This window comes from Carya illinoinensis, chromosome 15 (genome assembly GCF_018687715.1).
Source record: "Carya illinoinensis cultivar Pawnee chromosome 15, C.illinoinensisPawnee_v1, whole genome shotgun sequence".
Classification (NCBI taxonomy): Eukaryota; Viridiplantae; Streptophyta; class Magnoliopsida; order Fagales; family Juglandaceae; genus Carya; species Carya illinoinensis.
The window spans coordinates 1,327,682-1,350,482 of record NC_056766.1 but is presented as its reverse complement, the minus strand read 5'-3'; the positions used below and the strand labels follow the sequence as shown (position 1 = coordinate 1,350,482).

Below are 22,801 nucleotides of genomic sequence, written 5' to 3'. Positions count from 1 at the left end.
AGGTATATCATCAAATTCTACCTTTTCTTTAAGTGCTTCAGTTTCAGCCTTAATATCTTATAATACATGGATTGTAGACACAGGTGCTACAGACCATATTGCTCATTCAATTGACATCTTTACTTCAATCACCAAAGCTTTAAACACTTCTGTTAAACTCCCAAATGGAAATATTGTACCAGTAACTCATATTGGTATAGTTCAGATATCTGAAAATCTAATTCTTAAAGATGTACTTTATGTACCATCCTTTTCCTATAATCTACTCTCAGTGAGTAAACTCACTTCATATCAGAAATGCTCATTTATATTTTCATCTGATTTTTGCCTTATTCAGGAACTTACCCAATGGAAGATGATTGGGATAGCTAGAAGATCAGCTGGCCTTTATCTACTGCAGAAATCAGGTGCTAGTGATGTTGTTATTCCACATAGATCCAATTCTGTAAATTCTATAATAAGCTCTCAAGTCTGGCATAGCAAATTGGGACATCCTTCAATGTCTAGACTATCATTTCTTTCCAAAAATGTACCAGATATTAGCCTTTCCAATAAATTTGTTGATCATCATTGTACTGTTTGCCCATTGGCAAAACAGAAAAGATTACCATTTGAAATTCATTCATATAATGAAAGTTGTATTTTCCATATTGTCCATTGTGATATATAAGGCCCTTTTTCAATTCCAACCCATAATGATTCCAGATTTTTCCTTACTATAGTTGATGATCATTCAAGATTTACTTGGGTATACTTGATGAAAAACAAATCTGAGGTCAGAAACATATTCAAAAATTTTTACAACTTAATTGAAACACAATTTGGAAAGAAAATACAATGTATAAGAAGTGACAATGGTTTAGAATTTAAAATGACAGATTTCTATGAGTTAAAAGGAATAATGCATCAAAAGTCATGTGTAGAAACACCTCAACAAAATTCTATAGTTGAGAGAAAACATCAACACTTGTTAAATGTAGCTGGAGCTTTAAAGTTTCAGTCAAATATTCCTTTAGCTTTTTGGGGAGAATGCATACTAACTGCATGCTATCTTATAAATCGCATACCATCTTTGGTTTTAAATAACAAATCTTCACATGAAATTCTTTATAATACAAATCCATCTTATAATCATTTGAAAGTTTTTGGTTGTTTAGCTTACGCATCAACACTTCTTCAAAACAGAAACAAATTTTCACCAAGAGCCAAAAGATGTGTTTTTGTAGGCTATCCACCTGGTATAAAAGGATATAAGTTGTATGATCTAGAAAATAAGAATTTTTTTGTTTCTAGGGATGTGGTTTTTCATGAATCTGTTTTCCCTTTTATGTCAAAGAATGATTCTTCAACAACCAATTCAAATCTGGACATTACTATTCATTCATCATCAGATAACATCGTTTTTCCAAAACCAGTTTCTGATTCTGCTGAAAATATACATGTCTCCATACCTTTTAATTCCCAACAACAATTCAATAATCATCCTAGTCCAGAAAACACAGATTCAATAAATTTAAATGATGAGAATCAATTTCCTACTCTGAGAAGATCAACTCGGCAACACAAAGCACCTGGTTACCTGCAATCATATCATTGCAATCTGGCTGACTCTACTACTCAAACATCTTTCACAAATCCTGCTATTACTACAGGTACTAAATATAGCATTTCTGATGTTCTATCATATTCTAAATTGTCTAAATCTCATAGAGCTTTCTCTGTTGCAATATCTTCTGAAGTTGAGCCAAATTTTTATCACCAAGCTGTTAGGCATACTCATTGGAGAGATGCCATGGCTGCAGAGTTATCTACACTTGAATCAAATAACACTTGGGTTCTTACACCACATCCTCCAAATAAAAAACCAATAGGTTGTAAATGGGTATATAAAATCAAACACAATTCAGATGGTTCTATTGAGAGGCATAAGGCTAGACTTGTAGCCAAAGGGTATACTCAAAGAGAAGGCCTAGATGTTTTTGAAACTTTCTCACCTGTTGCAAAAATGGTCACTGTTAGATGTGTCTTATCATTGGCTGCTATACATAGTTGGCATCTTTTTCATTTAGATGTCAACAATGCTTTTTTATATGGAGACTTAGATGAAGAAGTTTTTATGAAACCACCTCCTGGTTATCTACCTAAGGGGGACTCTCGGGTATGCAAATTGCAAAGGTCTCTATATGGCTTGAAACAAGCAAGCAGATAGTGGAATTCGAAATTTAAATCTGTACTACTTGATATTGGGTTTACACAATCAAAGGCAGATTATTCTTTGTTTACTAAGAAGGAAGGAAATTCATTTCTGGCTTTATTACTTTATGTGGATGATATCCTGCTTGCTAGCAGTGATTTAGAGGCAATTGACTCTGTAAAAGCAGCTTTAACTCTTCAATTTAAATTGAAAGATTTGGGACCAGCCAAGTTTTTTCTCGGGATGGAGATTGCAAGATCACAAAGAGGCATTTCTTTGTCTCAAAGAAAATATACTCTAGAGCTGTTAGCAGATTTTGGATTGTTAGCTGCCAAACCTGCTTTGTTCCCAATGGATACTCATGCTAAACTGTCAAAGGATGAAGGTGATTTACTTGATGATATTACTGGTTATCGAAGATTGATTGGTAGACTAATTTACCTCACCCATACCAGACCAGATATTACATTTGCAGTCCACCATTTGAGTCAATATCTGGACAGTCCTCGAGTACCTCATCTTCAAGCTGCAATGAGGATTCTTAGATACTTAAAATTAGCTCCTGGACAGGGTCTTTTATTTCCAAGTGATTCCAAGGTGCATATAAAGGCATTTTCAGATTCGGACTGGGCAAGTTGTATAGATACCCGCAGGTCTCTTAGTGGCTATTGTGTTTTCATTGGTGATTCTTTGGTATCTTGGAAATCAAAGAAGCAACATACAATTTCTAGGAGCTCAGCAGAAGCTGAATACAGATCAATGGCATTTACAGTTTGTGAAATAATCTGGATTTGAGCATTGCTGAAGGATCTGCATCAACCACATACACAACCAGCTTTATTGTTTTGTGATAACCAATCTGCCATTCATATAGCATCCAATCCAGTCCATCATGAATGGACTAAACATATAGAGCTGGACTGCCATATGGTGCGTGACAAAGTTGAAGAAGGATCATTGACTGTTCTACATATTGCTTCTGCTCATCAAATTGCAGATTTGATGACTAAGCCCCTTGGTTCAAAATCATTTGATGCTTTACTGTCCAAGATGAATGTGTATAATATATACACCTCATCTTGAGGGGGACTATTATAGATTGATAAAATGATTTTTAGAATAAACACGTGTAATGATTTTCATTGGCTTACACAGTGAGTTAGTTATTTCAGTTATAGCTTTACACATCTGTATTAGTCTATAAATACAGACCTATTATTCTATAATTGATATCAACTCAATAAGAATACATTCTTTCAATTTCATCTCTCTTGTATCAGACCTATCTTTCCTCTATCTTGGATTACTCTGTTACAAGAATTATTAGAATTCTGTAAACAAGAAATTAATGATTTATTAACTAAAGGACTTATTAGAAAGAGCAAATCACCATGTAGTTGTGCTGCTTTTTATGTACAAAAACAAGCAGAATTAGAAAGAGGTGTTCCTAGATTAGTTATAAATTATAAGCCTTTAAACAAAGTTTTACAATGGATTAGATACCCTATTCCTAATAAAAAAGATTTATTATCTCGACTTTATGCTGCTACTATATTTTCAAAATTTGATATGAAAAGCGGATTTTGGCAAATCCAGATTGCTGAGAAAGATAGATATAAAACTGCATTTACAGTCCCTTTTAGACATTATGAATGGAATGTTATGCCTTTCGGATTAAAAAATGCTCCTAGTGAATTTCAAAATATTATGAATGAAATATTTACACCTTTAACTTATTTTTCTATAGTTTATATAGATGATGTATTAATATTCTCTTCATCAATTGAACAACATTAAAAACATTTAAATACTTTTATTCAAATCATTAAACAAAATGGATTAGTAGTTTCATCATCTAAAATCAAATTATTCCAAAACAAGATTAGATTCCTTGGACATGATATTTATCAAGGAACTATTACCCCAATAAGTAGGGCTATAGAATTTGCTAATAAATTCCCTGATGAAATAAAGGATAAGCAACAACTACAAAGATTTCTAGGAAGTTTAAATTATGTGGCTGATTTTTATCAAGCACTTAGACCTTTATGTAAACCATTATTTAAAAGATTAAAAAAGAACCCACCTCCATGGACAGAGGAACATACAAATATTATAAAACAAATAAAGGCTCATGTTAAGAAATTACTATGCTTAGGACTCCCATCTCCTGATACCTTTAAAATTGTTGAAACAGATGCCTCTGATCTTGGTTATGGAGGAATTTTGAAACAAAAATTATCAGATAAAAAAGAACAGATTATTCGATTCCATTCAGGATGCTGGAATCCTGCTCAAAAGAATTACATTACTATTAAAAAAGAAATTTTAGCTATCGTATTATGCATTTCTAAATTTCAAAATGATCTTCTGAATCAAAAGTTTTTACTTAGAATTGATTGTAAATGAGACAATGAAGTTTTAGTAAAAGATGTTAAAAACTTGGCTGCCAAACAAATTTTTGCAAGATGGCAAGCTATTTTAAGTATTTTTGATTTTGATATCGAGCATATTAAAGGAGATTTAATATGTTAATATATATAGTATATATTATATAGTAGTATATAGAGTTATTTATATATCCAATACTATAGTTACCTATTATATATATATTAATATAAAGTAGTATATATAATTATGATTTTTATCTTATTTATGTTAAACTATATTATTATAGTGAATAATATATATTTGTAGTATAACTAATATCAGTTATTTATATATATTATAAATATTAATTTTTTAAATAATATATACGTCTTAATATAATTATATATATAATAGGTTAGTATAATATATATATCATAGTTACATATAGACTATAGTAGTATATGACTTTAATATACTACTATAGTCCATATATATATTGTTGGATATATATATACACTAATTGTATACTATAATATAGTATATATTTGTAGTATATATACTATATTATTATACAAGTTGTATATATACTATATAATATACTAGTAGCATATTATATCTATAATATATACTATATATTATAGATACTATATTATATAGTTATTATATATAGATTTATATACTATATAATACTTATACTATATTATCTAATAACTTTGTTACTTTAATATAGTTATTAGATATAGTATAATATCTACTATTGTACTAGTATAATATATAATTAGTACTATATAGTATATTACATATATACTTATTATAACTATAATATAAAATATAGTTATTATATTATAGTTATAATATAATAATATATTTTATATTATTAGTTAATATAATATTAACTAATATTATAATTTAATATTTAAATTATTTATATATTATACTAACTTCAATTATGTAAAAATAAAATAATCTAATTTACGTTCAAACCTTCTTTAATAACGTTCGAACGTAATAATAAATTCAGAGGAAATTTTTCCGCTTAAACTAAAAATTAACAGTAAATTCGAACCTTAAGTATAACGTTCGAACATTATCAAGTTAAGTTCGAACGTACTGTATAAATGGTAGGCGAGATAATTATAAGTTCGAACGTTACAAAGTGAACGTTCGGTGGGTAAATTAACGTTCGAACGTTCATTAATGAGCGTCCGAACGTTAATTGTATAAGAAACAGAATATAAAAGTTTCACACACGGGAAAACAGAGTCATTTCTGCTTTCTGCTGTGCGTGAATTTGGAGAGAGAGAGAGAGAGAGAGAGAGAGAGGGAGAGAACGAGAGAGTGAGAGAGAGTTAGTGTGAGAGAGAGTTTGCAAAGGAATTATAAGCATTAAGGTAAATTATTTTTTTCTCTATTTTGTTTGTAATTTACATAATATTTGTCAATGTTTTTTTTTATATATATTTAACTAACTAATATTGTGTATTTTTTGAAGGATCATTTGTTGTGAATTGTTGAGAATTTTTTATTTTTGAAGAGGAATTTATTTTGAGCACAAGGTATATACTAAACTCTATTTAGTTACATTTTTATTGTGGATTTAATTTGTGATATGGATTGTGTTGTTTGGATGAATTAAAAAGAAAAATTGTAGACTTTTTATATGTTTATTCTTAATGTGATAATGTTTTAGTATATTGTATGGTGTTGAATAATAATTATTTGTGAATTTTTGTATATGTTTTAGTGTATGTTTTAGTAATATGTTGTAATTAAAGAATATATATAACAATTTCGAAATAAATAAATAGTGTGATTATTTGTTGTGCATAGTAAATATTATTCACTAATTGGAGGACTATATGCAATATATATAGTATATCTGAATAGTTACCATAATTATAAGTTATAATATTATTTACAACTATTATCTATATAATTAGTTAAATAACTAATATAATAAATATTTTATATTACTAAGTGTCAATTATAAGGCATAATTATATAGTAAGAATTAAAATTTGTATTAGTAAAATTATCAATAACATATAAGTATCTATATTATATATTAACAATTATTAAAAATTATAATTATAAAATAATAATTCCTAAAAATCTAATAGCTCAATAATAACAAATATTTTATCTAATAATATATTGTATAGAGTTATTAGTATCAATCCCTAATAATAATTATCAAGTAATTATAAATAGTATTAAAGAAGGAATAATAAGAAATAGATAAGTAATTATAATAATAATTACTTATTATTATAATAATAATTATAAGAATTTTGGCAATAATAGTAATAATTATATAATAACTGATAACAATTAAGTGTTATCAATATATAGTATAACTAATAATTATAATCTAATTTACTATATATTATATTAAATAGGAAATAAATAAGTCTAAAAATTGTTATTTTATGCTATATAATAACATATAAAATATAAGTATTATCAGTAATTTATAATAGTAATTATAAATTATTTTATAGTAGTGTTATATATTATATAGCTGATAATAAGTATAATCTGTTATTAGGAATTATATAAGTCTAATAATAATTTCTAAGTGTTATCAATCATTAATAATATAAATATTATTAGTAAATAATGTTAATTCAAACAATGTGTACTAATTTATTTGTAGACTTTTTTGTTAGATATTATATAATATTGCATAAATAACCTTAGACCTGTTTGGGAATTAGTGTACATTTAGGTGTACATTAATTCCTGAATTGTCCAGTGTGGACAGTTTGAGATTATATTATCTGTATTGCACATAAATGTTATTCCTACTTTGAACGTTTAGTATGAAGTTTCGGTGTCTTCCTCATTTGTTCTTTGGGTATACTGTTCTTAGGGTCATAATGCCTATATGTGAACATGTATACTTGGAGAACTATGGGGAAGTGCTGCCGAAATTTCTACTAACGTTCAAAGTAGTAGAGTGACGGGACTTGTGTAATATGGAGAATATAATCTCGAATTGGATAGGACCAACTACCTTGAGAAAGAGTACTTTGAACATGATGTATCATGACATGCATGTGTATTTAACTCTTATACTTGTTACTAAAAAATTAGATGTTTTTAGAAATGGATAAAAGTTGGATGCGTCTACGCGATAGACTTGAAAAAAATTACATACCCTATGCGCGTGGAGTAAGGGCCTTCATTGATTTTGCAAAGGCCTCTGCTGATAGTCATGGTTACATTAAGTGTCCATGTCGAGGTTGTAAAAATTTGTATGCGATAGGATTGGATGAAGCTTAAAGCCATATATTTGTGAACGGTATGGATTTGGGGTATACTCGATGGGTACTGCATGGTGAGCCATATTCAGAATCAGCGGATGACTTATTTAGTCAGCGGGAAAATTTGCGGCACGTGAATGATGATTATGAGCGAGATGAGATGGAGGAGATGTTGAATGACATTGGAGCTGAGATGTTTATGGATGAGGTTGACGACAATGGCTCAAGTGGGCGACAGAATGATTCAGATAATTTTCCAGAAATGTGGGAAGATGCAAAGCGCGAGCTTTATCCAGGCTGTACAAAACATTCTAAAATGTCGTTTATTGTGCGGTTGCTTCACATTAAGTCATTGTGTCGAATGTCAACTAAAGCAATTAACATGGTATGACTTATTTAACGAAGTGCTTCCTGAAGGATCTGCATTGCTGAAGAACTTTTATGAAGCGAAACAGTTGAGAAAGGGATTAGAGTTTGAGTATAAGTCCATACATGCGTGCAAGAATGATTGTGTTTTATTTTGGAATGAGAGCGAGGAGAAACAAGCATGTCCTATATGCGGAAGGTCGAGGTGGAAGGATAAGAAAAGCGTGCCAGTTAAAGTATTGCGATATTTCCCATTGAAACCCCGGTTGCAAAGATTATACATGTGTAAGAAAATAGCTCACGATATGAAGTGGCATAAAGAGAAAAGAGTTCAAAATGATGGATTTATGAGGTACCCTGCTGACTCACTTGCATGGAAATCTTTCAATAATCAGTATCCAGAGTTTGGGATAGAAGCAAGGAACGTGCGCCTCGGACTCACAACTGATGGATTCAACCTTTTTGGAAATATGAGTACAAATTATAGCACTTGGCCTGTAGTGTTGATTCCGTACAATCTTCCACCATGGAGGTGCATGAAGGCGCCCAACTTTTTGTTAACTTTTCTTATCCCCGGCCCGAGATCACCTGGGAATGACATTGACGTATATTTGCAGCCGTTGATTGAAGAGTTGAAAGAGTTATGGGAAGCAGGCGTCAGAACTTATGATGCATCCACACCAACAACTTTTCAGATGCATGCTGCGGTCATGTGGACGATAAATGACTTTCCGGCATATGGGAATCTTTCCGGCTGGAGTACTAAAGGAAAGTTAGCGTGTCTGACGTGTAATAAAGAAACTACTAGTGAGTGGTTAAAATATTCTCAAAAGTTGTGTTTCATGGGTCATCGACGTTATCTACCAACAAATCGTGCATGGAGAACAGAATCCGCTAAGTTTGATGGACGAGTAGAAGATAGAATTGCGCTAAATGAATTGTCTGGGGAAGAGATCCTGGAACAATTGGTACATGTGGCAGCGAACAATTTTGGCAAAGGTCGGGGAAAGAACAAGAGAAAACGAGGCGTAGCAGAATTGAATTGGACAAAGCGTAGTATTTTTTTTGAGTTGCCGTATTGGTCGTCTTGCATGTTGCGACATAGTTTGGATGTAATGCATATTGAGAAGAATATTTGTGATAATATACTAGGTACATTGATGAGCATCAATAAAAAGACGAAAGATATGATTAAGACAAGGAAAGATCTTGAGAGAATGGGAATTAAACATAATTTGCATTTACGAGTGGAAGGTGAGAGGGTGGTCATGCCGCATGCATGTTTTACAATGAGAAGGGAGGAGAGGATGGACTTCTGCAAATGATTGCAAGGTGTGAAGTTGCCAGATGGTTATGCTTCAAATATCAATAGATGCGTTAGCTATGATGACTGGAAAATTGGTGGATTGAAAAGTCATGACTGTCACGTATTTTTACAGAAGTTATTACCGGTGGGAATTCGTGGGAAGCTAACATCTCCTGTACGTGTTGCCATAACTAAACTATGTATGTTTTTTAAGGATTTGTGTGCTCGGGTAGTGAATCGAGATATGCTGCAGAAACTGGAAGAAGACATTGCTACTATACTATGTAAATTTGAGCAAATCTTTCCACCGTCATTTTTTGATGTCATGGTCCATCTAGCAATACATTTACCCCGGGAGATCATGTTGGGTGGACCGGTACAGTTCCGTTGGATGTATCCAGTTGTAAGATATTTAGGTCGACTGAAGCGCACTGTTGGGAATAAAGCCAGAGCTGAGGGTTCAATAGCAGAGGCCTATATACACGATGAATGGTTAACATTTTGCTCCTTATATCTTCGTGGTGTTGAGACACGATTTATTCGTCAAGAACGAAATGCTGATCTTGCTGCTCCACCTCCTCGTGAGCTATCAGTGTTTTCTCAAAATGTACGACCTTTGGGTGCACAAATGGGTTACGATTTACTTGATACAGAGTTGGGTAAAGTTCGGTGGTACGTGCTAAATAATTGTCAGGAGATTGATCATTATCTCAAGTATGTCGTTGTACACGGTTTAAAGAATTCTAAAGATAATGAGGAATTTCTTTAACTATTGTTATGTAAAATAATATGATAAACTATACTATACAGTGAGCACATGGACAAACTTAAGATGGAAGGCGTCGAGGATATAGTGGCAAGACACGAGTTAGAATTTTCTGGATGGTTTGAACAACGTGTATGAACTAAACTCTATAATATATGTTACACAATGAAAGTTTTAACTCTAGCTAATATTTAATAAATGACATTATTTAAATTGTTAGATATTGGAACAACGTGCTCGTGATCTCGGATCAGTCTCTTTTGAATTGTATGCATTGGCCCGTGGTCCATCAAACAGAGCACTTCGATACACTGCATGCACAGTTCGAGGTTATAGATTCCATACTCTGGACCGTGAACGTAATAGAAAAACTTAAAACTGTGGTGTCTTGGTCGAGGAGAGTCATGGAACAGATGATATTGATTATTATGGTGTCATTCGTAATATTATCGGATTGAAATATCTGGATGGGTCTATAATATATGTCTTTAAATGTGATTGGTGGGATCTAGGCGGTGGTCGGGATTCGATATATAGGGATAATCATTTTACGAGTGTCAATACTGCGTCTAAATGGTACGAAGATGATCTATTCGTACTGGCTTGTCAAGCTACTCAAATCTATTACTTGATTGATCCAATGAAAAGTGCTGATGAAGATAGTGGAGAGAAAACTTGGCGACTTGTACAAAAATTTGTCCCTCGAAATATATATGAAGTAGGAACGAGTGCAGATTACGATAATAGTAGAGATGAAGATGACACTCCAAATGTAAAGGCCTACCAGGAAGATGGAGGAGGGGGTATTAACTTATTTGTTGACCTCGGTGCACTCGAGTTGCTCCCCTTATGTAGAGATGACGTCCCACTTATCCATCTCGACCCGTCTTCATTAAATTATCATTCAATTGAAGAAAGTGAGAAAAGTACAGAAGAAGAGTCAGAAGAAGAAGACGAACAAGAATCCGAGGGGGAAGTGGATAAGGATGACGAAAAAGAGCTTGATGATGATGACGAAGATGTTATACAGAGAGATTCTGAAACAAACATGGAAAATACTTCCGAAGATGAAGACTAAAAGTACTAAAAAGTTTATTCATATACAGCCATTATAAAATTTTATAATAAATATAAATTTATTCTAATAATATTTTTTTGTTATATATAATCATTTCCAAGTATGCCGCCAAAAAGACAAAGGAGAAATGTGCCTCCTCCATCGAGTCCAAGTCCTGAACCCATTGAGGACTCCCCACCTGAGGAGTCTGTTCCCGAAAATGAAGTTAACATTACAGAGAACGATGCACAGTCGACACCTACTGGTAAGGAATGTTTACGTTAATACTATATATAATCAAGAGGTTTGTTTCAATAAATAATATATATAACCTTCAAAATTATACTATCATCTATTAGTTGATGCATCTGCTTGTTGCGGTCGTGGCTATACACGCAGCATCTCACTTGAGAAAAATCGAAGGCATGGTAAACTGAAAATCACAATTCCTGATAATTCCACTGGAGGAGTGAATGATAGTGCAGCAGCGCTTTCCTCGTATATTGGCACAGTAGTTCAAGCTTACGCTCCATTTTATGTGCGCTCCTGGAGAGATGTGCTGAATGAGATTAAGGAACACATTCGGAGTCGTGTGCTGGTGAGTTTACTTATTATATCATTTTTTTCACCTACATTAGTTTATCATATTTTTAACGTAATTAATTTATAATTAGGATGAATTTGATCTCGACTTTGGTCGTAGCGAGGATTTGAGAACTGTGAATGAGTTAATGGTTACACTATTCCGACGTCACAAGGGATGATGTCACGACCATTTCAAGAAATTTGAGACGTTTGAAGAGGCTGCACAGTGCCCTTTCCAACAGATGAAATTAGACAACTGGATAAAGTGTTGTGATCTTTTTGCCTCTCCAGAATATCAGATATTCTAGATATATTTTCTATAATTATTTACATTTATATTTGTTGTTTATATTATATGTATGTACATATATTACAATTAATGGTAGGAATTATTTTTGTAGCACTTAAGTTCTACAAATGCAAATAATAGATCTGCTCTGACCATTCACCATCGTGCTGGTTCAAGATCATTCCATCGTCTTGCTGAAAAAATGGGAATTAATAAACGCAATAATTCAATTTTTTTCTTATTATTCTTTTATATAAGTACTAACACTGTCTTTTTCAAATTGCTAATGTCGTTTCTTAGAAACGTGATGATCCTGAAAACTTTTCCCTCGTTCATGTCTATGCTGCTGCTCACACTAATGAGCATAGTGAGTGGATGGATCCTGCAGCTGCAATTAATTATATAAGCGGTGTTCCTTTTGTTAAATAAATTATGTAACATGTGATTAAATTATTTTTTATTTGTATTTCTTTTAATATGTTACTTATTGTGTATTTTGATCTTTCAAACTGCAGGAAAAATGATGGAGATGCAGTCAGCTTCTAGGGAATCCTCTCCTAGTGACTTGGACATTTTTTCACAGGTGCTTGGACCCAACTCTAGTATGGCAAGAGGTTTGGGACGATCTTTCAAGCATTCTAGTTCATCTTCCTCAACCTCATCGACATCACAAATTAATAATCTTACCAAAGATTTAGAAGTTGCACAACGCGAGAATGATTATATGAGGTCTAGACAGCAAGAGTTGGAGTCTCTCTTAGAGCGACAGTCTCATTTAGAGACGCATTTACAGGACCAACAAAGAGACCAGGAGGAAAGAATCTGTAGTGAGGTCCAAGAGCAAGTGCAGCGGGAGATGATGCTGCAAATGGAGCGTGTTATGTCATTGCAACAGAATGGTGCTGGGCGAGGAAAGAAAAAGAAATGAATTTTATTTGTGTATTACGTTTTTAACATCTAATTTGAAAACAGTTTCAAACAACGTTGGTTGTGAAATATGTACTGTAATATGAAACAATTGGTTTGTTTATTAAGTGGATGAGTTTAGCATTTCTGATATGTACGTTCAAATGTAAATAAAATATGTTTCAACAGTATTACATTTTCAAAAATACGTTCGAACGTAACCATACAAAATAGTAACAAAACGTTCGAACGTTTAAACCCAAGTTAAAAAAACGTTCGAATGTCAAAAAAGTTTAATGTTCCAAACATCCAAATGTACACTTTACGTTCGAACTCTACTCTCTTAACATTCGAATTAACGTCCGAACATTATGATACAAACGTTCGGACATTATTTCATTTTCGTTGGATTCGAGATTCGAACGTAACGTTCGAACGTTTACATTATACGTCCGAACTATAATCAACAAACATTACCTTTTCTCGTTCGGATGTTAGCTCGTCTTTTTTACGTTCGAACGTAATTTTCTGTGATAGATTCTAACCGTCACAGAAAATGATACGTTCGAACGTTATTTCAAACGGCACATCCCCAACCGTCACCAAAAATATTTTTAGTGACGCTTGTACAGTAAACTGTCACCAAATGTAATCCGTGATACACATTACGTGACAGTGGTGGTGACGGTCAAAAACCGTCACCAAATATATTTCGTGACATTTTTTTCATTTCTTGTGACAGTTTCATCTGTCACTAAAACCTATTTTTGTTATAGTGCGTCCATTTTGCCACATTGATGTTAAAATCATGCTTTTATATATGGAGATAATGATAGCCTAGAAAATCATTACTAATCATGAATACTCTTGAGGGCGTGCAATATTGGATGCACTTATATATATATATATATATATATGACGGTGCTATAAATGAAAGAAACAATTATATATCGTGGTTTCCCATGAGGTAAAATGCCATGATAATGTTCCTTTAACCAAGGGTGGACCATGCATATTATTCTATTTATCATACGTACAGATCATCTAGGGAAAATTCAAGTCATGACATGACTACTTTTCTCATGTGCAACACAGTACTTTAGTCATTATTTTATGTAGACCATAGTTTTTGTGCAATAGCTCTGTATATGTTGTCTTTGGAGTTGCGGTTTCTATCTAGTACTACTGTACTAGTGGAAGTGCAGGTTGCGCGCCTTTGTTTGGTTACTTATTATACATTGGTTTTGTTGATTATGCTTGCAATTGGATAATGAAATCATGAGTTCGTTTACCTAGTTCAAGTATTAATTTTTTTGCTGGTTGTTGTGCAATGCTAGCTAGCTAGCTTGTATATTAATCTTCATGAGCAATTAAAAAAAAAAAAAACGAAAAAAAACTAAATGTTTAGTCTAGAATTTTTTTAATAAAAATAAACTTAATTATAAATTAACATGCATGAATACTTTATGATTAGATTATAAAAATATTTCTTTTTGTAAACTTACAACATTTATTTTTTGATAAATTTCTAACCAATATTCCAAACAAAAAAAAGGTTCTACATCATGGGTCGTCCAAAGTTTCCAAGTTAGAGGATTTCAAGCCCATTGTTTTTGCTTTAAACGAAAACGATCAGAAAGAATATTAAAGTCATCGTCAAGATCGACGTTGATCCATTAATGGATTTGCTTGCAAAATATATTTTAATGAACATGTATTATGATTTGGTATATAAATGATAACATAAAAAACCATGCACGTTGGTTACGCTTGTCCGACGTAATTCAAACAATCACAGAGGCCGATCACTCTAAAATAAAATGGCATCTAAAGATCCGATTCTGCTCATGATCTCCATTATCGGGGATTGGAGTTAACATCCCACAAGCTCTAGATCTACTGTCATGGGTTGGTTGGATTCATTGAAGTGATGGATGTGGGAAAATGGCCAAAAATAGATCACATGTTTCATGTATAGATAAACTTTTCAAAGTACTGATATTCCACACCCGGCCCCTTCCTAAAACCAGATCAGTAAAAAAAAAATATTTTTTTTCTTTTTATTTTTCATCTATCAGTTATAATTAAACTATTAAATTTTAGTAGTTTCGATGTACACATGTCAATTTTGAGAGTGCAAAGATCGATGAGATAAGAACTCCAAATAATTACTTGGAGATATGAAATGTATAATTTATTCAATAGAAAAAAAAAATTGTATGTAAAGATAACTAAATTATGTAAAACAACTGATTCTGTGATGGGCCCTTTTATTTTTTTTGTGTTATCCTTATGATTATTTTATAAATTATAAGGACAATCAAAGATACCGACCAATATATATAAATCAACAACCAAAACAGACTGATCCACGATATATATATTAAAGAAGAATGATTAAAGCCCAAACAATGGAAATTCTTAATTCTTTATATATATATATATATATTAGATAAGAATGATTAAAGCCCACACAACGAAAATTCTTAATTCTTTTACTATAACTTTTTCTTCTTTTCACTAGTTTTCTTTAAAGCGTTATTATATTTTTAAGCCGATATGTAGAGTACTACACCATCCATATTATGATTTAAATCATAAAATTTGATTTACAATATTTAAATTTTAAAATTTATGATTCAAATTAAATTATAATACATAACGTCCATTGTATTTTATAGAAACATTTTAACAGTACTCTTCTTATAATGCTAGCTAGTTCGTCCATGATGATCTTGTGCTGGCCAAGGAAATCACGTTTGCGGATACGAAAAGGCCGGACACAGACTTCTTAAACGTATCATTAATTATATGGCAGGCAAAGGATATGTATTTGAGTAATGTTACATATAATCGTAAAATTGTAAACGTTGTGTAATCGTTTTGAAAAAACATGAAGTCTACGATTAAAAAATTTTTTTTTTTTTATGTGGATCCCATATTAATTCATTTTTTTTAAAACGACTGCACGCTACTTGCACAACCACAATTACAAATATCATTCCTCAATGTATTTTGTCCATCTTAGTACATCGTGGACGCCATCCCTCTTCACGCAAAGTTGTCAGATATATATTTAATTAATATCGAGGTTTTATGGATGTGTGTGAGCTAATTAATACGGTATAATTAATTAATATATAATTGATTTATGATCCTCCAAGAAATCATTTATAACGTCGTACGTGAAATGAAGTTGTGGCTAGTTCTCATGACCAGATAGTGATCATCCATGGATGATGGATGGGTACTTTATGCACGTAGCTAGCCATGAAAATGATCAGTACACAGGGAGAAAAAAATGCTCACATTGTTTAATTATTAAGATCATGGTCTCAATTAATAGATCAGAAAAGATGATACAACCGATAAAATGATGACCGAGTACTTGAACCATTATCTTAAATATTATTAATTGTTGAAACGACCGGCACGTTCGCTAGCTTGATTCTATATGATCTTATTCAAATATCAAATTATCTCACGTTACGTTTGATGCATTGATATTCCCGGTGAGACATTGAATTTCCAAAAATTAATTAAGAACAACGAGGCATATTTGGTGGGGGTGGTCGAATACTTGTTTCCTTGGTTGGTCCATTCTTCACAATCAGAACGGTGCCCATACCCCAAGACGCATGCCTTTCCAAATGACAATGCAAAAACCAAACTCCTGAAAAACATCACCAATATATATATACTTGTAAGAGATCAGCGAAACTCAAAAAAATAAAAGACTAGAAGGACAAAGACAGATTATCTTCATTTTACTTGAAATGGATAGTATATATTTAGTATAAAATATATATAGATCAGTATTTTCGTCATTGTGTCTTAAAAAATAATTACATTGATAGGTGAAATTACCAATGTCGAGTCTATAGTTTTAAACTAAATAGTATTATTGATCCGTTTCAAGTGAAAGGAAGATCATCGGGATCCTTGTCCTAGAGAGATAAGAGTGCGTACCTGGATTATTGGCTATGAATCGAATTGCAACCCATCCATTCCTAGGAAGAGCAACCGTGTTAACTTCTGGTGGATCCTTCAAATTGTATGTTTTTGGCGAAGTGATCTCATCGTAATTGCCATAACCTGTCCCGACTGAATAGAAGCTATAACCATGGAGATGCATTGGATGAAACTCTCCATCCTCAACATTAGTCCCTTGGAACACTATTTCCACAGCTGCCCCGTAATTTATCATCGTTACGTTTGTCCCTTGGTGCGTAAATAATGTGTTATCACCTACATCTCCCGTGTAGTTAAAAACATATGGTGGCCGATCCGGGAAATCTTTGGTGAACACACCCGGCAAGCTCCTGTGTAAAGGTTACAAAAATAAATTAGTTACAAAAGAAAAATTATAAATATTGCCAAAAGAAATTGCCAGAATACCACTGAATATTATAAATATTTTGGAATAATACACATGCATGTAAAGAATAATTAAGATGCTATTTATTTCAGAGATAACTGGCATGAATATATTATGTCCCTCACTTGAAATTGAATTCTTAATAAATCAAGGGATAAATGGATTAAACAAAATTGGAAAATTAGCGATGTATGTACATACGTACCTGTAATATGCTTGCAGTATATCAATGGTTGAGGTCGCGAAACTGATGTTATTTAAGCTTGATGACAGCCTATTACCATTTGGACCCCCACAAGTTGCACCAGGGCAAAGTATCTGGTTTAGACTAACTGTCACGAATAATCTTTTGTTGATTTTTTTGGGGACATTAATTTGGTGTGCAGGACTCGCCAATGCCCTTAAACGATTTGTGAAGCTGTCTGCAGCAGCCCTGTCCGTTATATTAGGAAGGGAAGGATATGGAGGAGAGGCTGGAGGAGCAAAAATGCCGGTATACTCGAGAATTGCAGAAGTGTTCGAACTGTCGTATGTAGCAATAGAACCGGCATCGAAGAAGGGACTCGCAGCTATGTAATAATAACTTGGAGGTTGGTTTGCAGTGAGCAGGATGTCAAAGGTTTGTCCTGGACTTGTCATGATGTAATTTGTGGTTATGGGTTTTATGTATGCTCCATCTTGGGCCACAACTGTGAGCTTGTGATTTGCGATTCCAAAGAACATTTCTTCATTCATCACGGCATTTATCAGACGGAGAAGATATGTCTTGCCGTATTGAACGTGCAGACGATATGTTGTTTCTGCATTGAGAAAACTAATGATTATATTAAGATTATAATATAAATAATTAAACCTATTTCTCTAAATTTTTGGAATAAATGATCATAATTTAACTGGTCATCAATATTCTACTGCAGATACTGCTATATAAGTTTTCATTTCATAATGATATAAATTCTAGCCCAAGTGCTATATATTTTGGTACCCTTGGAGCACTTATTTGGGAATCCTGGTTGGCCATTGATGGTATAGGCATTGGATTCAGCTGGAGCAGCACCGGTTTCAGTTGCGTTATCAATTATTTCCTTGAGATCTCCATTGTACCATTCCCCTGCAATACAATATAAAAATAGGAAGAATTGGATAAATAGACTCTCATTTAACAGTTTTCTGACGCAAATTATATGTGGTTAAATCCCTTTGGTGTAAATATGATATATATGGTCACTACTAATATCTGTTCAATATTAATTTCTATACGTACCGAGTATAAGCAGTTGTTCGGCATCGGGTTTGCGGAAAGGGTAAGTGGTTCCGTTTGCAGGTAAGACGACAATGGCACCGTGGACTGTGGCCCGGGACCAGTCACTGTGGGCGTGCCACCAAACGGTTCCTTCTTCATCTGAAAATGTAACCTCGTAAGTGAAGCTTTTTCCTGGTTGAATAGGGCACTGTGTGACGTTCTCAGGACCATCCGACCATGGATTTCTTGGCTGCTTCACTCCGTGCCTACATTAATACACAAGTTTTATCTTAGTTTCCCTGAAACTTTAGTTTGTACAATCATGAACGCATTACTTCAGGGTCGTAATGCATGCATGCGCAAGCCGAAGCTTCCTTTACTCTAAAAACGAGACATTTCTTTTCCAAACTGAAAAAACCTTTTGAGAAAAAAGAAGCTATAAATCCAAATAAATATACAATATCCAAGGGAAGAGAAAGACAGAGCGAGTCACGCGCGTCATTACCAGTGAATAGTGACACCATATTTGCCGGCATTGTGAACATGTACAAATGCAGTATCCCCTTTGCAAACTTGGATTTTCGGGCCAGGCCATTTGCCATTTACTGTCAACATTTTCTTTGTGGTACATAGCCTTGTAAAACTCGTCTCCCTCAGCTGCAACCAGATCGAGCACAATGCATGATATAATTAACAAACAAACAAACAAGCGCAACCTCGATCCACGCCCATAATTTAAGAACACTTCATGATCGGGAGGTACTGATCAATCTACTACAAAAATTGTATAGTAGAAAATAACTAATTGTTTCTCATAAAACTGCGCATACATATATATTAATATATAGGGTAGTTTCAGGTAAAACCATGCCACGCTCCTCCATTCTATAAAAGCATAACATCATATTGGACACTACTTACAATAAAGTTGTAGCGGTGGACTTTGCGAGTAGCAGTACTGCAATCTGCCAGAACTCCATGCAAAAACACGAAGCATAGGAAACCCAGGCTCAAGCCTATCTTGTTTAGTTCCATATCTGCAATTCCCCTCACCAGACTTTGTTCTGCGACTTTCAGCTGACATTTAGCATTATTTATAGGATGAACTTTTCAGAGACGCGCATATCCCAATTAAGCTCGATCGTATCCGGCCACATCTGCAACTGACCCTACCTAGGGTTAAATAAAAAATCATACCACCTTAAAATATGGGATCAATAATATCTCAAAACTATTATATTAATAAAGCCAGGGTGTGTTCGTGATCTGCATGACCGCCAATGGTATGAGCAAGTTTTCATTACTTGCAAAGTAACTAATACAAATATACATTCACCTTAAGATTTTGGGACCATTAACAGTTTCTCATGGAATATCATTGTTGTGCCTCTGGTCTGTCCGAAAATCACACAAAACAATTTTAAAGTGGTTCAGCAAATTGCTTACGTCCACTGGAGCCTCTTTTATAGAATTTGTACGAGATTTACAAAACACTCTACAAAATTCTATTTCTCTCTCTCTCTCACGTTCCTCTTCCTCTCTTTTTACCCACTTCATTTTATCTTCAGAGCTCTCTTCTATTTATAGGAGAAGAGCAGCCCACCTGTTGCAGCTTCTTCTGACTTGGGAGAGGGTGGGTGGCCTAACTATGGTAGGTGGTGGTGGGTGGTGGTGGGTGAGCATGAGTTGGTGGCTGCAAACCCAAACTCATTTCACACTCACACTTACACTTGGGTTGATTTTAACAATCACCCCCTCCACCCAAGTGTGCCATACCAGGATGCTTACAAACTGATTCATTCTTCAAATGAATGCACCAAATTCTTTGACATGAGAGACTTCTGCTATCGAATACGCTCCAATGCACCCGAGGGTGCTCAGCAGTGTTCAATACTGATCAAGTCCAAACAGTGTTGGAACTTGATCCCTGTGACGACCTTCGTCAACATATCTGCTGGATTATCTTCAGTGCCAATCTTCTGAAGTTTGATGTCATCTTCTTCCAATATTTCACGTACAAAGTGAAATCTGACATCTATATGTTTTGTTCGAGAGTGATATACTTGATTCTTGGCCAAATGAATTGCACTCTGACTGTCACAGTAAACGGTAACCTCTTGCTGCTCAAAGCCCAAATCTGTTACCAATCCCTGTAACCAAATAGCTTCTTTCACGGCTTCTGTTACAGCCATGTATTCAGCCTCAGTTGATGATAGTGCAATTGTTGACTGCAAAGTTGATCGCCAACTAACTGGTCCTCCAGCCATAGTGAACACATAACCAGTTGTCGATCGACGTTTGTCAAGATCACCTGCATAGTCTGAGTCAACATATCCAGTTACTAGACTATCTTCACTCTTCTCAAACCTCAAACCAACATCTACGGTCCCCGCAATATACCGTAGAATCCACTTAGCCGCATGCCAATGAACCTTTCCAGGATTATGCATATAGCGACTAACCAAGCTAACGGCCTGGGAGATATCAGGTCGTGTACACACCATGGCATACATTAAGCTTCCAACAACACTTGCATATGGTACATTCTTCATGTAGTCTCGCTCTTCATCGGTTTTAGGAGACTGCAATGCACTAAGCTTGAAATATGGGGCCATAGGAGTACTCACCGGCTTCGTCTTCGAGTCGATGTTGAATCGTTGCAGTATTCTCTTCAGATACTGTTTCTGAGTAAGGTGAACTATACCTTTCACCCTATCTCTGCTGATCTCCATTCCCAGTATTCTTCGTGCTTCTCCTAGATCTTTCATTTCAAACTCATTACTTAACTGAGTTTTTAAGCGATCTATCTCCCCCTTGCTTTTACATGCAATTAACATATCATCTACATATAAAAGCAAATAAATGAAAGATCCATTTGCAAGTTTTCTGAAATATACACAATGATCGTATTGGCAACGAGTGTATTTCAGATCCAACATAAAGCGGTCGAAACGCTTGTACCATTGTCGAGGTGACTGCTTCAAGCCATAGAGAGATTTCTTCAGACTGCATACCCAATTCTCTTTGCCAGCTTCTTTGAATCCTTCTGGTTGAGACAGATAAATCTCCTCTTCCAGATCACCATGTAAGAAAGCTGTCTTTACATCAAGCTGTGCTAACTCAAGATCATATTGTGCAACCAAAGCTAACAATATCCGAATGGATGAATGTTTCACAACAGGAGAGAATACTTCACTGTAGTCAATTCCCTCTGTCTGAGCGTAGCCCTTGGCTACCAACCTAGCTTTGTATCTCACTCCATTTTTAGCAGCTTGATCATCTTTCTGATTGAAGATCCACTTACAGCCAATTGTCTTCTTTCCTTTTGGAAGCGGCACAAGCTCCCAAGTCTGGTTCTGGTGAAGAGACTGCATCTCTTCATTCATCGCCTTTGTCCATTCAACTTGTTCACTGGACTGTACGGCTTCTCTGTAAGTGGTTGGGATCTCACCCCCTTCAGCTGGTAATGCATATGTCACATAGTCTGAATAACGTATCGGTACACGTTTCTCTCGTCTCGGTCTGTTGGTTGCTATTGACTCAGGTTGACTTGGAGGTACTATGACTGGATTATCAACCTCATCTTGTCCATGCTTTCCCAACTTCTTTGAAGTAATAAACTCCACACTCTGCGAATCATCTAATGTTTCGCCATCACTGCTGCCTTCACTGGAATCTTTATGCTTATGTGACTTAAGCATCTCAGATTCGTTGAATGTAACATCTCTACTGATGATTACCTTTTTGGACTCTACACACCAGAGTCTATACCCTTTTACACCGATACTAAAGCCCAAGAATTTTGCTTTCTTGGCTCTAGGATCAAGCTTACTTTCTTTAGCATGATAGTAAGCAGGACATCCGAAAATGTGTAAAAAGTCATAATCAGTAGCATGTTTACCTCTCCACATTTCAATGGGCGTCTTCCCATTATTGGCAGCTGCTGGTAGTCGGTTAATGAGGTGACAGGCATAGGTCACAGCTTCAGCCCAAAATTGTTTACTGAATCCAGCATTCAGCAACATACATCGCACTTTCTCTAATAAAGTACGATTCATTCGTTCTGCCACACCGT

General features: G+C 34.2%; 2 protein-coding genes across 2 annotated transcripts; one reads left to right on the top strand and one right to left on the bottom strand.

Annotated features, from left to right (window-relative positions):
• Positions 1 to 1,327: 1,327 nt before the first annotated feature.
• Positions 1,328 to 2,989, top strand: LOC122296034 (uncharacterized mitochondrial protein AtMg00810-like). Its single transcript, XM_043105419.1, has 3 exons — positions 1,328 to 1,652; positions 1,908 to 2,158; positions 2,264 to 2,989. Exons 1-3 carry the CDS (start codon positions 1,328 to 1,330, stop codon positions 2,987 to 2,989), a joined length of 1,302 nt encoding a protein of 433 aa, XP_042961353.1.
• Positions 2,990 to 16,465: 13,476 nt separating this feature from the next.
• On the bottom strand, positions 16,466 to 19,800 carry LOC122297487 (laccase-14-like). The gene is made up of 7 exons (XM_043107554.1): positions 19,648 to 19,800; positions 19,232 to 19,383; positions 18,748 to 18,992; positions 18,469 to 18,594; positions 17,689 to 18,283; positions 17,075 to 17,427; positions 16,466 to 16,778 (listed from the first exon to the last, which is right to left on the bottom strand). The coding sequence occupies exons 1-7, from the start codon at positions 19,759 to 19,761 to the stop codon at positions 16,645 to 16,647; spliced, it is 1,719 nt and encodes a 572-aa protein (XP_042963488.1). The 5' UTR covers positions 19,762 to 19,800; the 3' UTR covers positions 16,466 to 16,644.
• Positions 19,801 to 22,801: the final 3,001 nt, after the last annotated feature.

Coding starts and splice junctions, on each gene's coding strand:
- LOC122297487 (XM_043107554.1), bottom strand. CDS start 19,761: ATGGAACTAAACAAGATAGGCTTGAGCCTGGGTTTCCTATGCTTCGTG. Junction 19,384..19,647: donor TCCACCGCTACAACTTTATT/GTAAGTAGTGTC, acceptor ATCTGGTTGCAG/CTGAGGGAGACGAGTTTTAC. Junction 17,428..17,688: donor ATACTGCAAGCATATTACAG/GTACGTATGTAC, acceptor ACCTTTACACAG/GAGCTTGCCGGGTGTGTTCA.
- LOC122296034 (XM_043105419.1), top strand. CDS start 1,328: ATGTCAAAGAATGATTCTTCAACAACCAATTCAAATCTGGACATTACT. Junction 1,653..1,907: donor AAATCCTGCTATTACTACAG/GTACTAAATATA, acceptor AACACAATTCAG/ATGGTTCTATTGAGAGGCAT. Junction 2,159..2,263: donor TACCTAAGGGGGACTCTCGG/GTATGCAAATTG, acceptor ACACAATCAAAG/GCAGATTATTCTTTGTTTAC.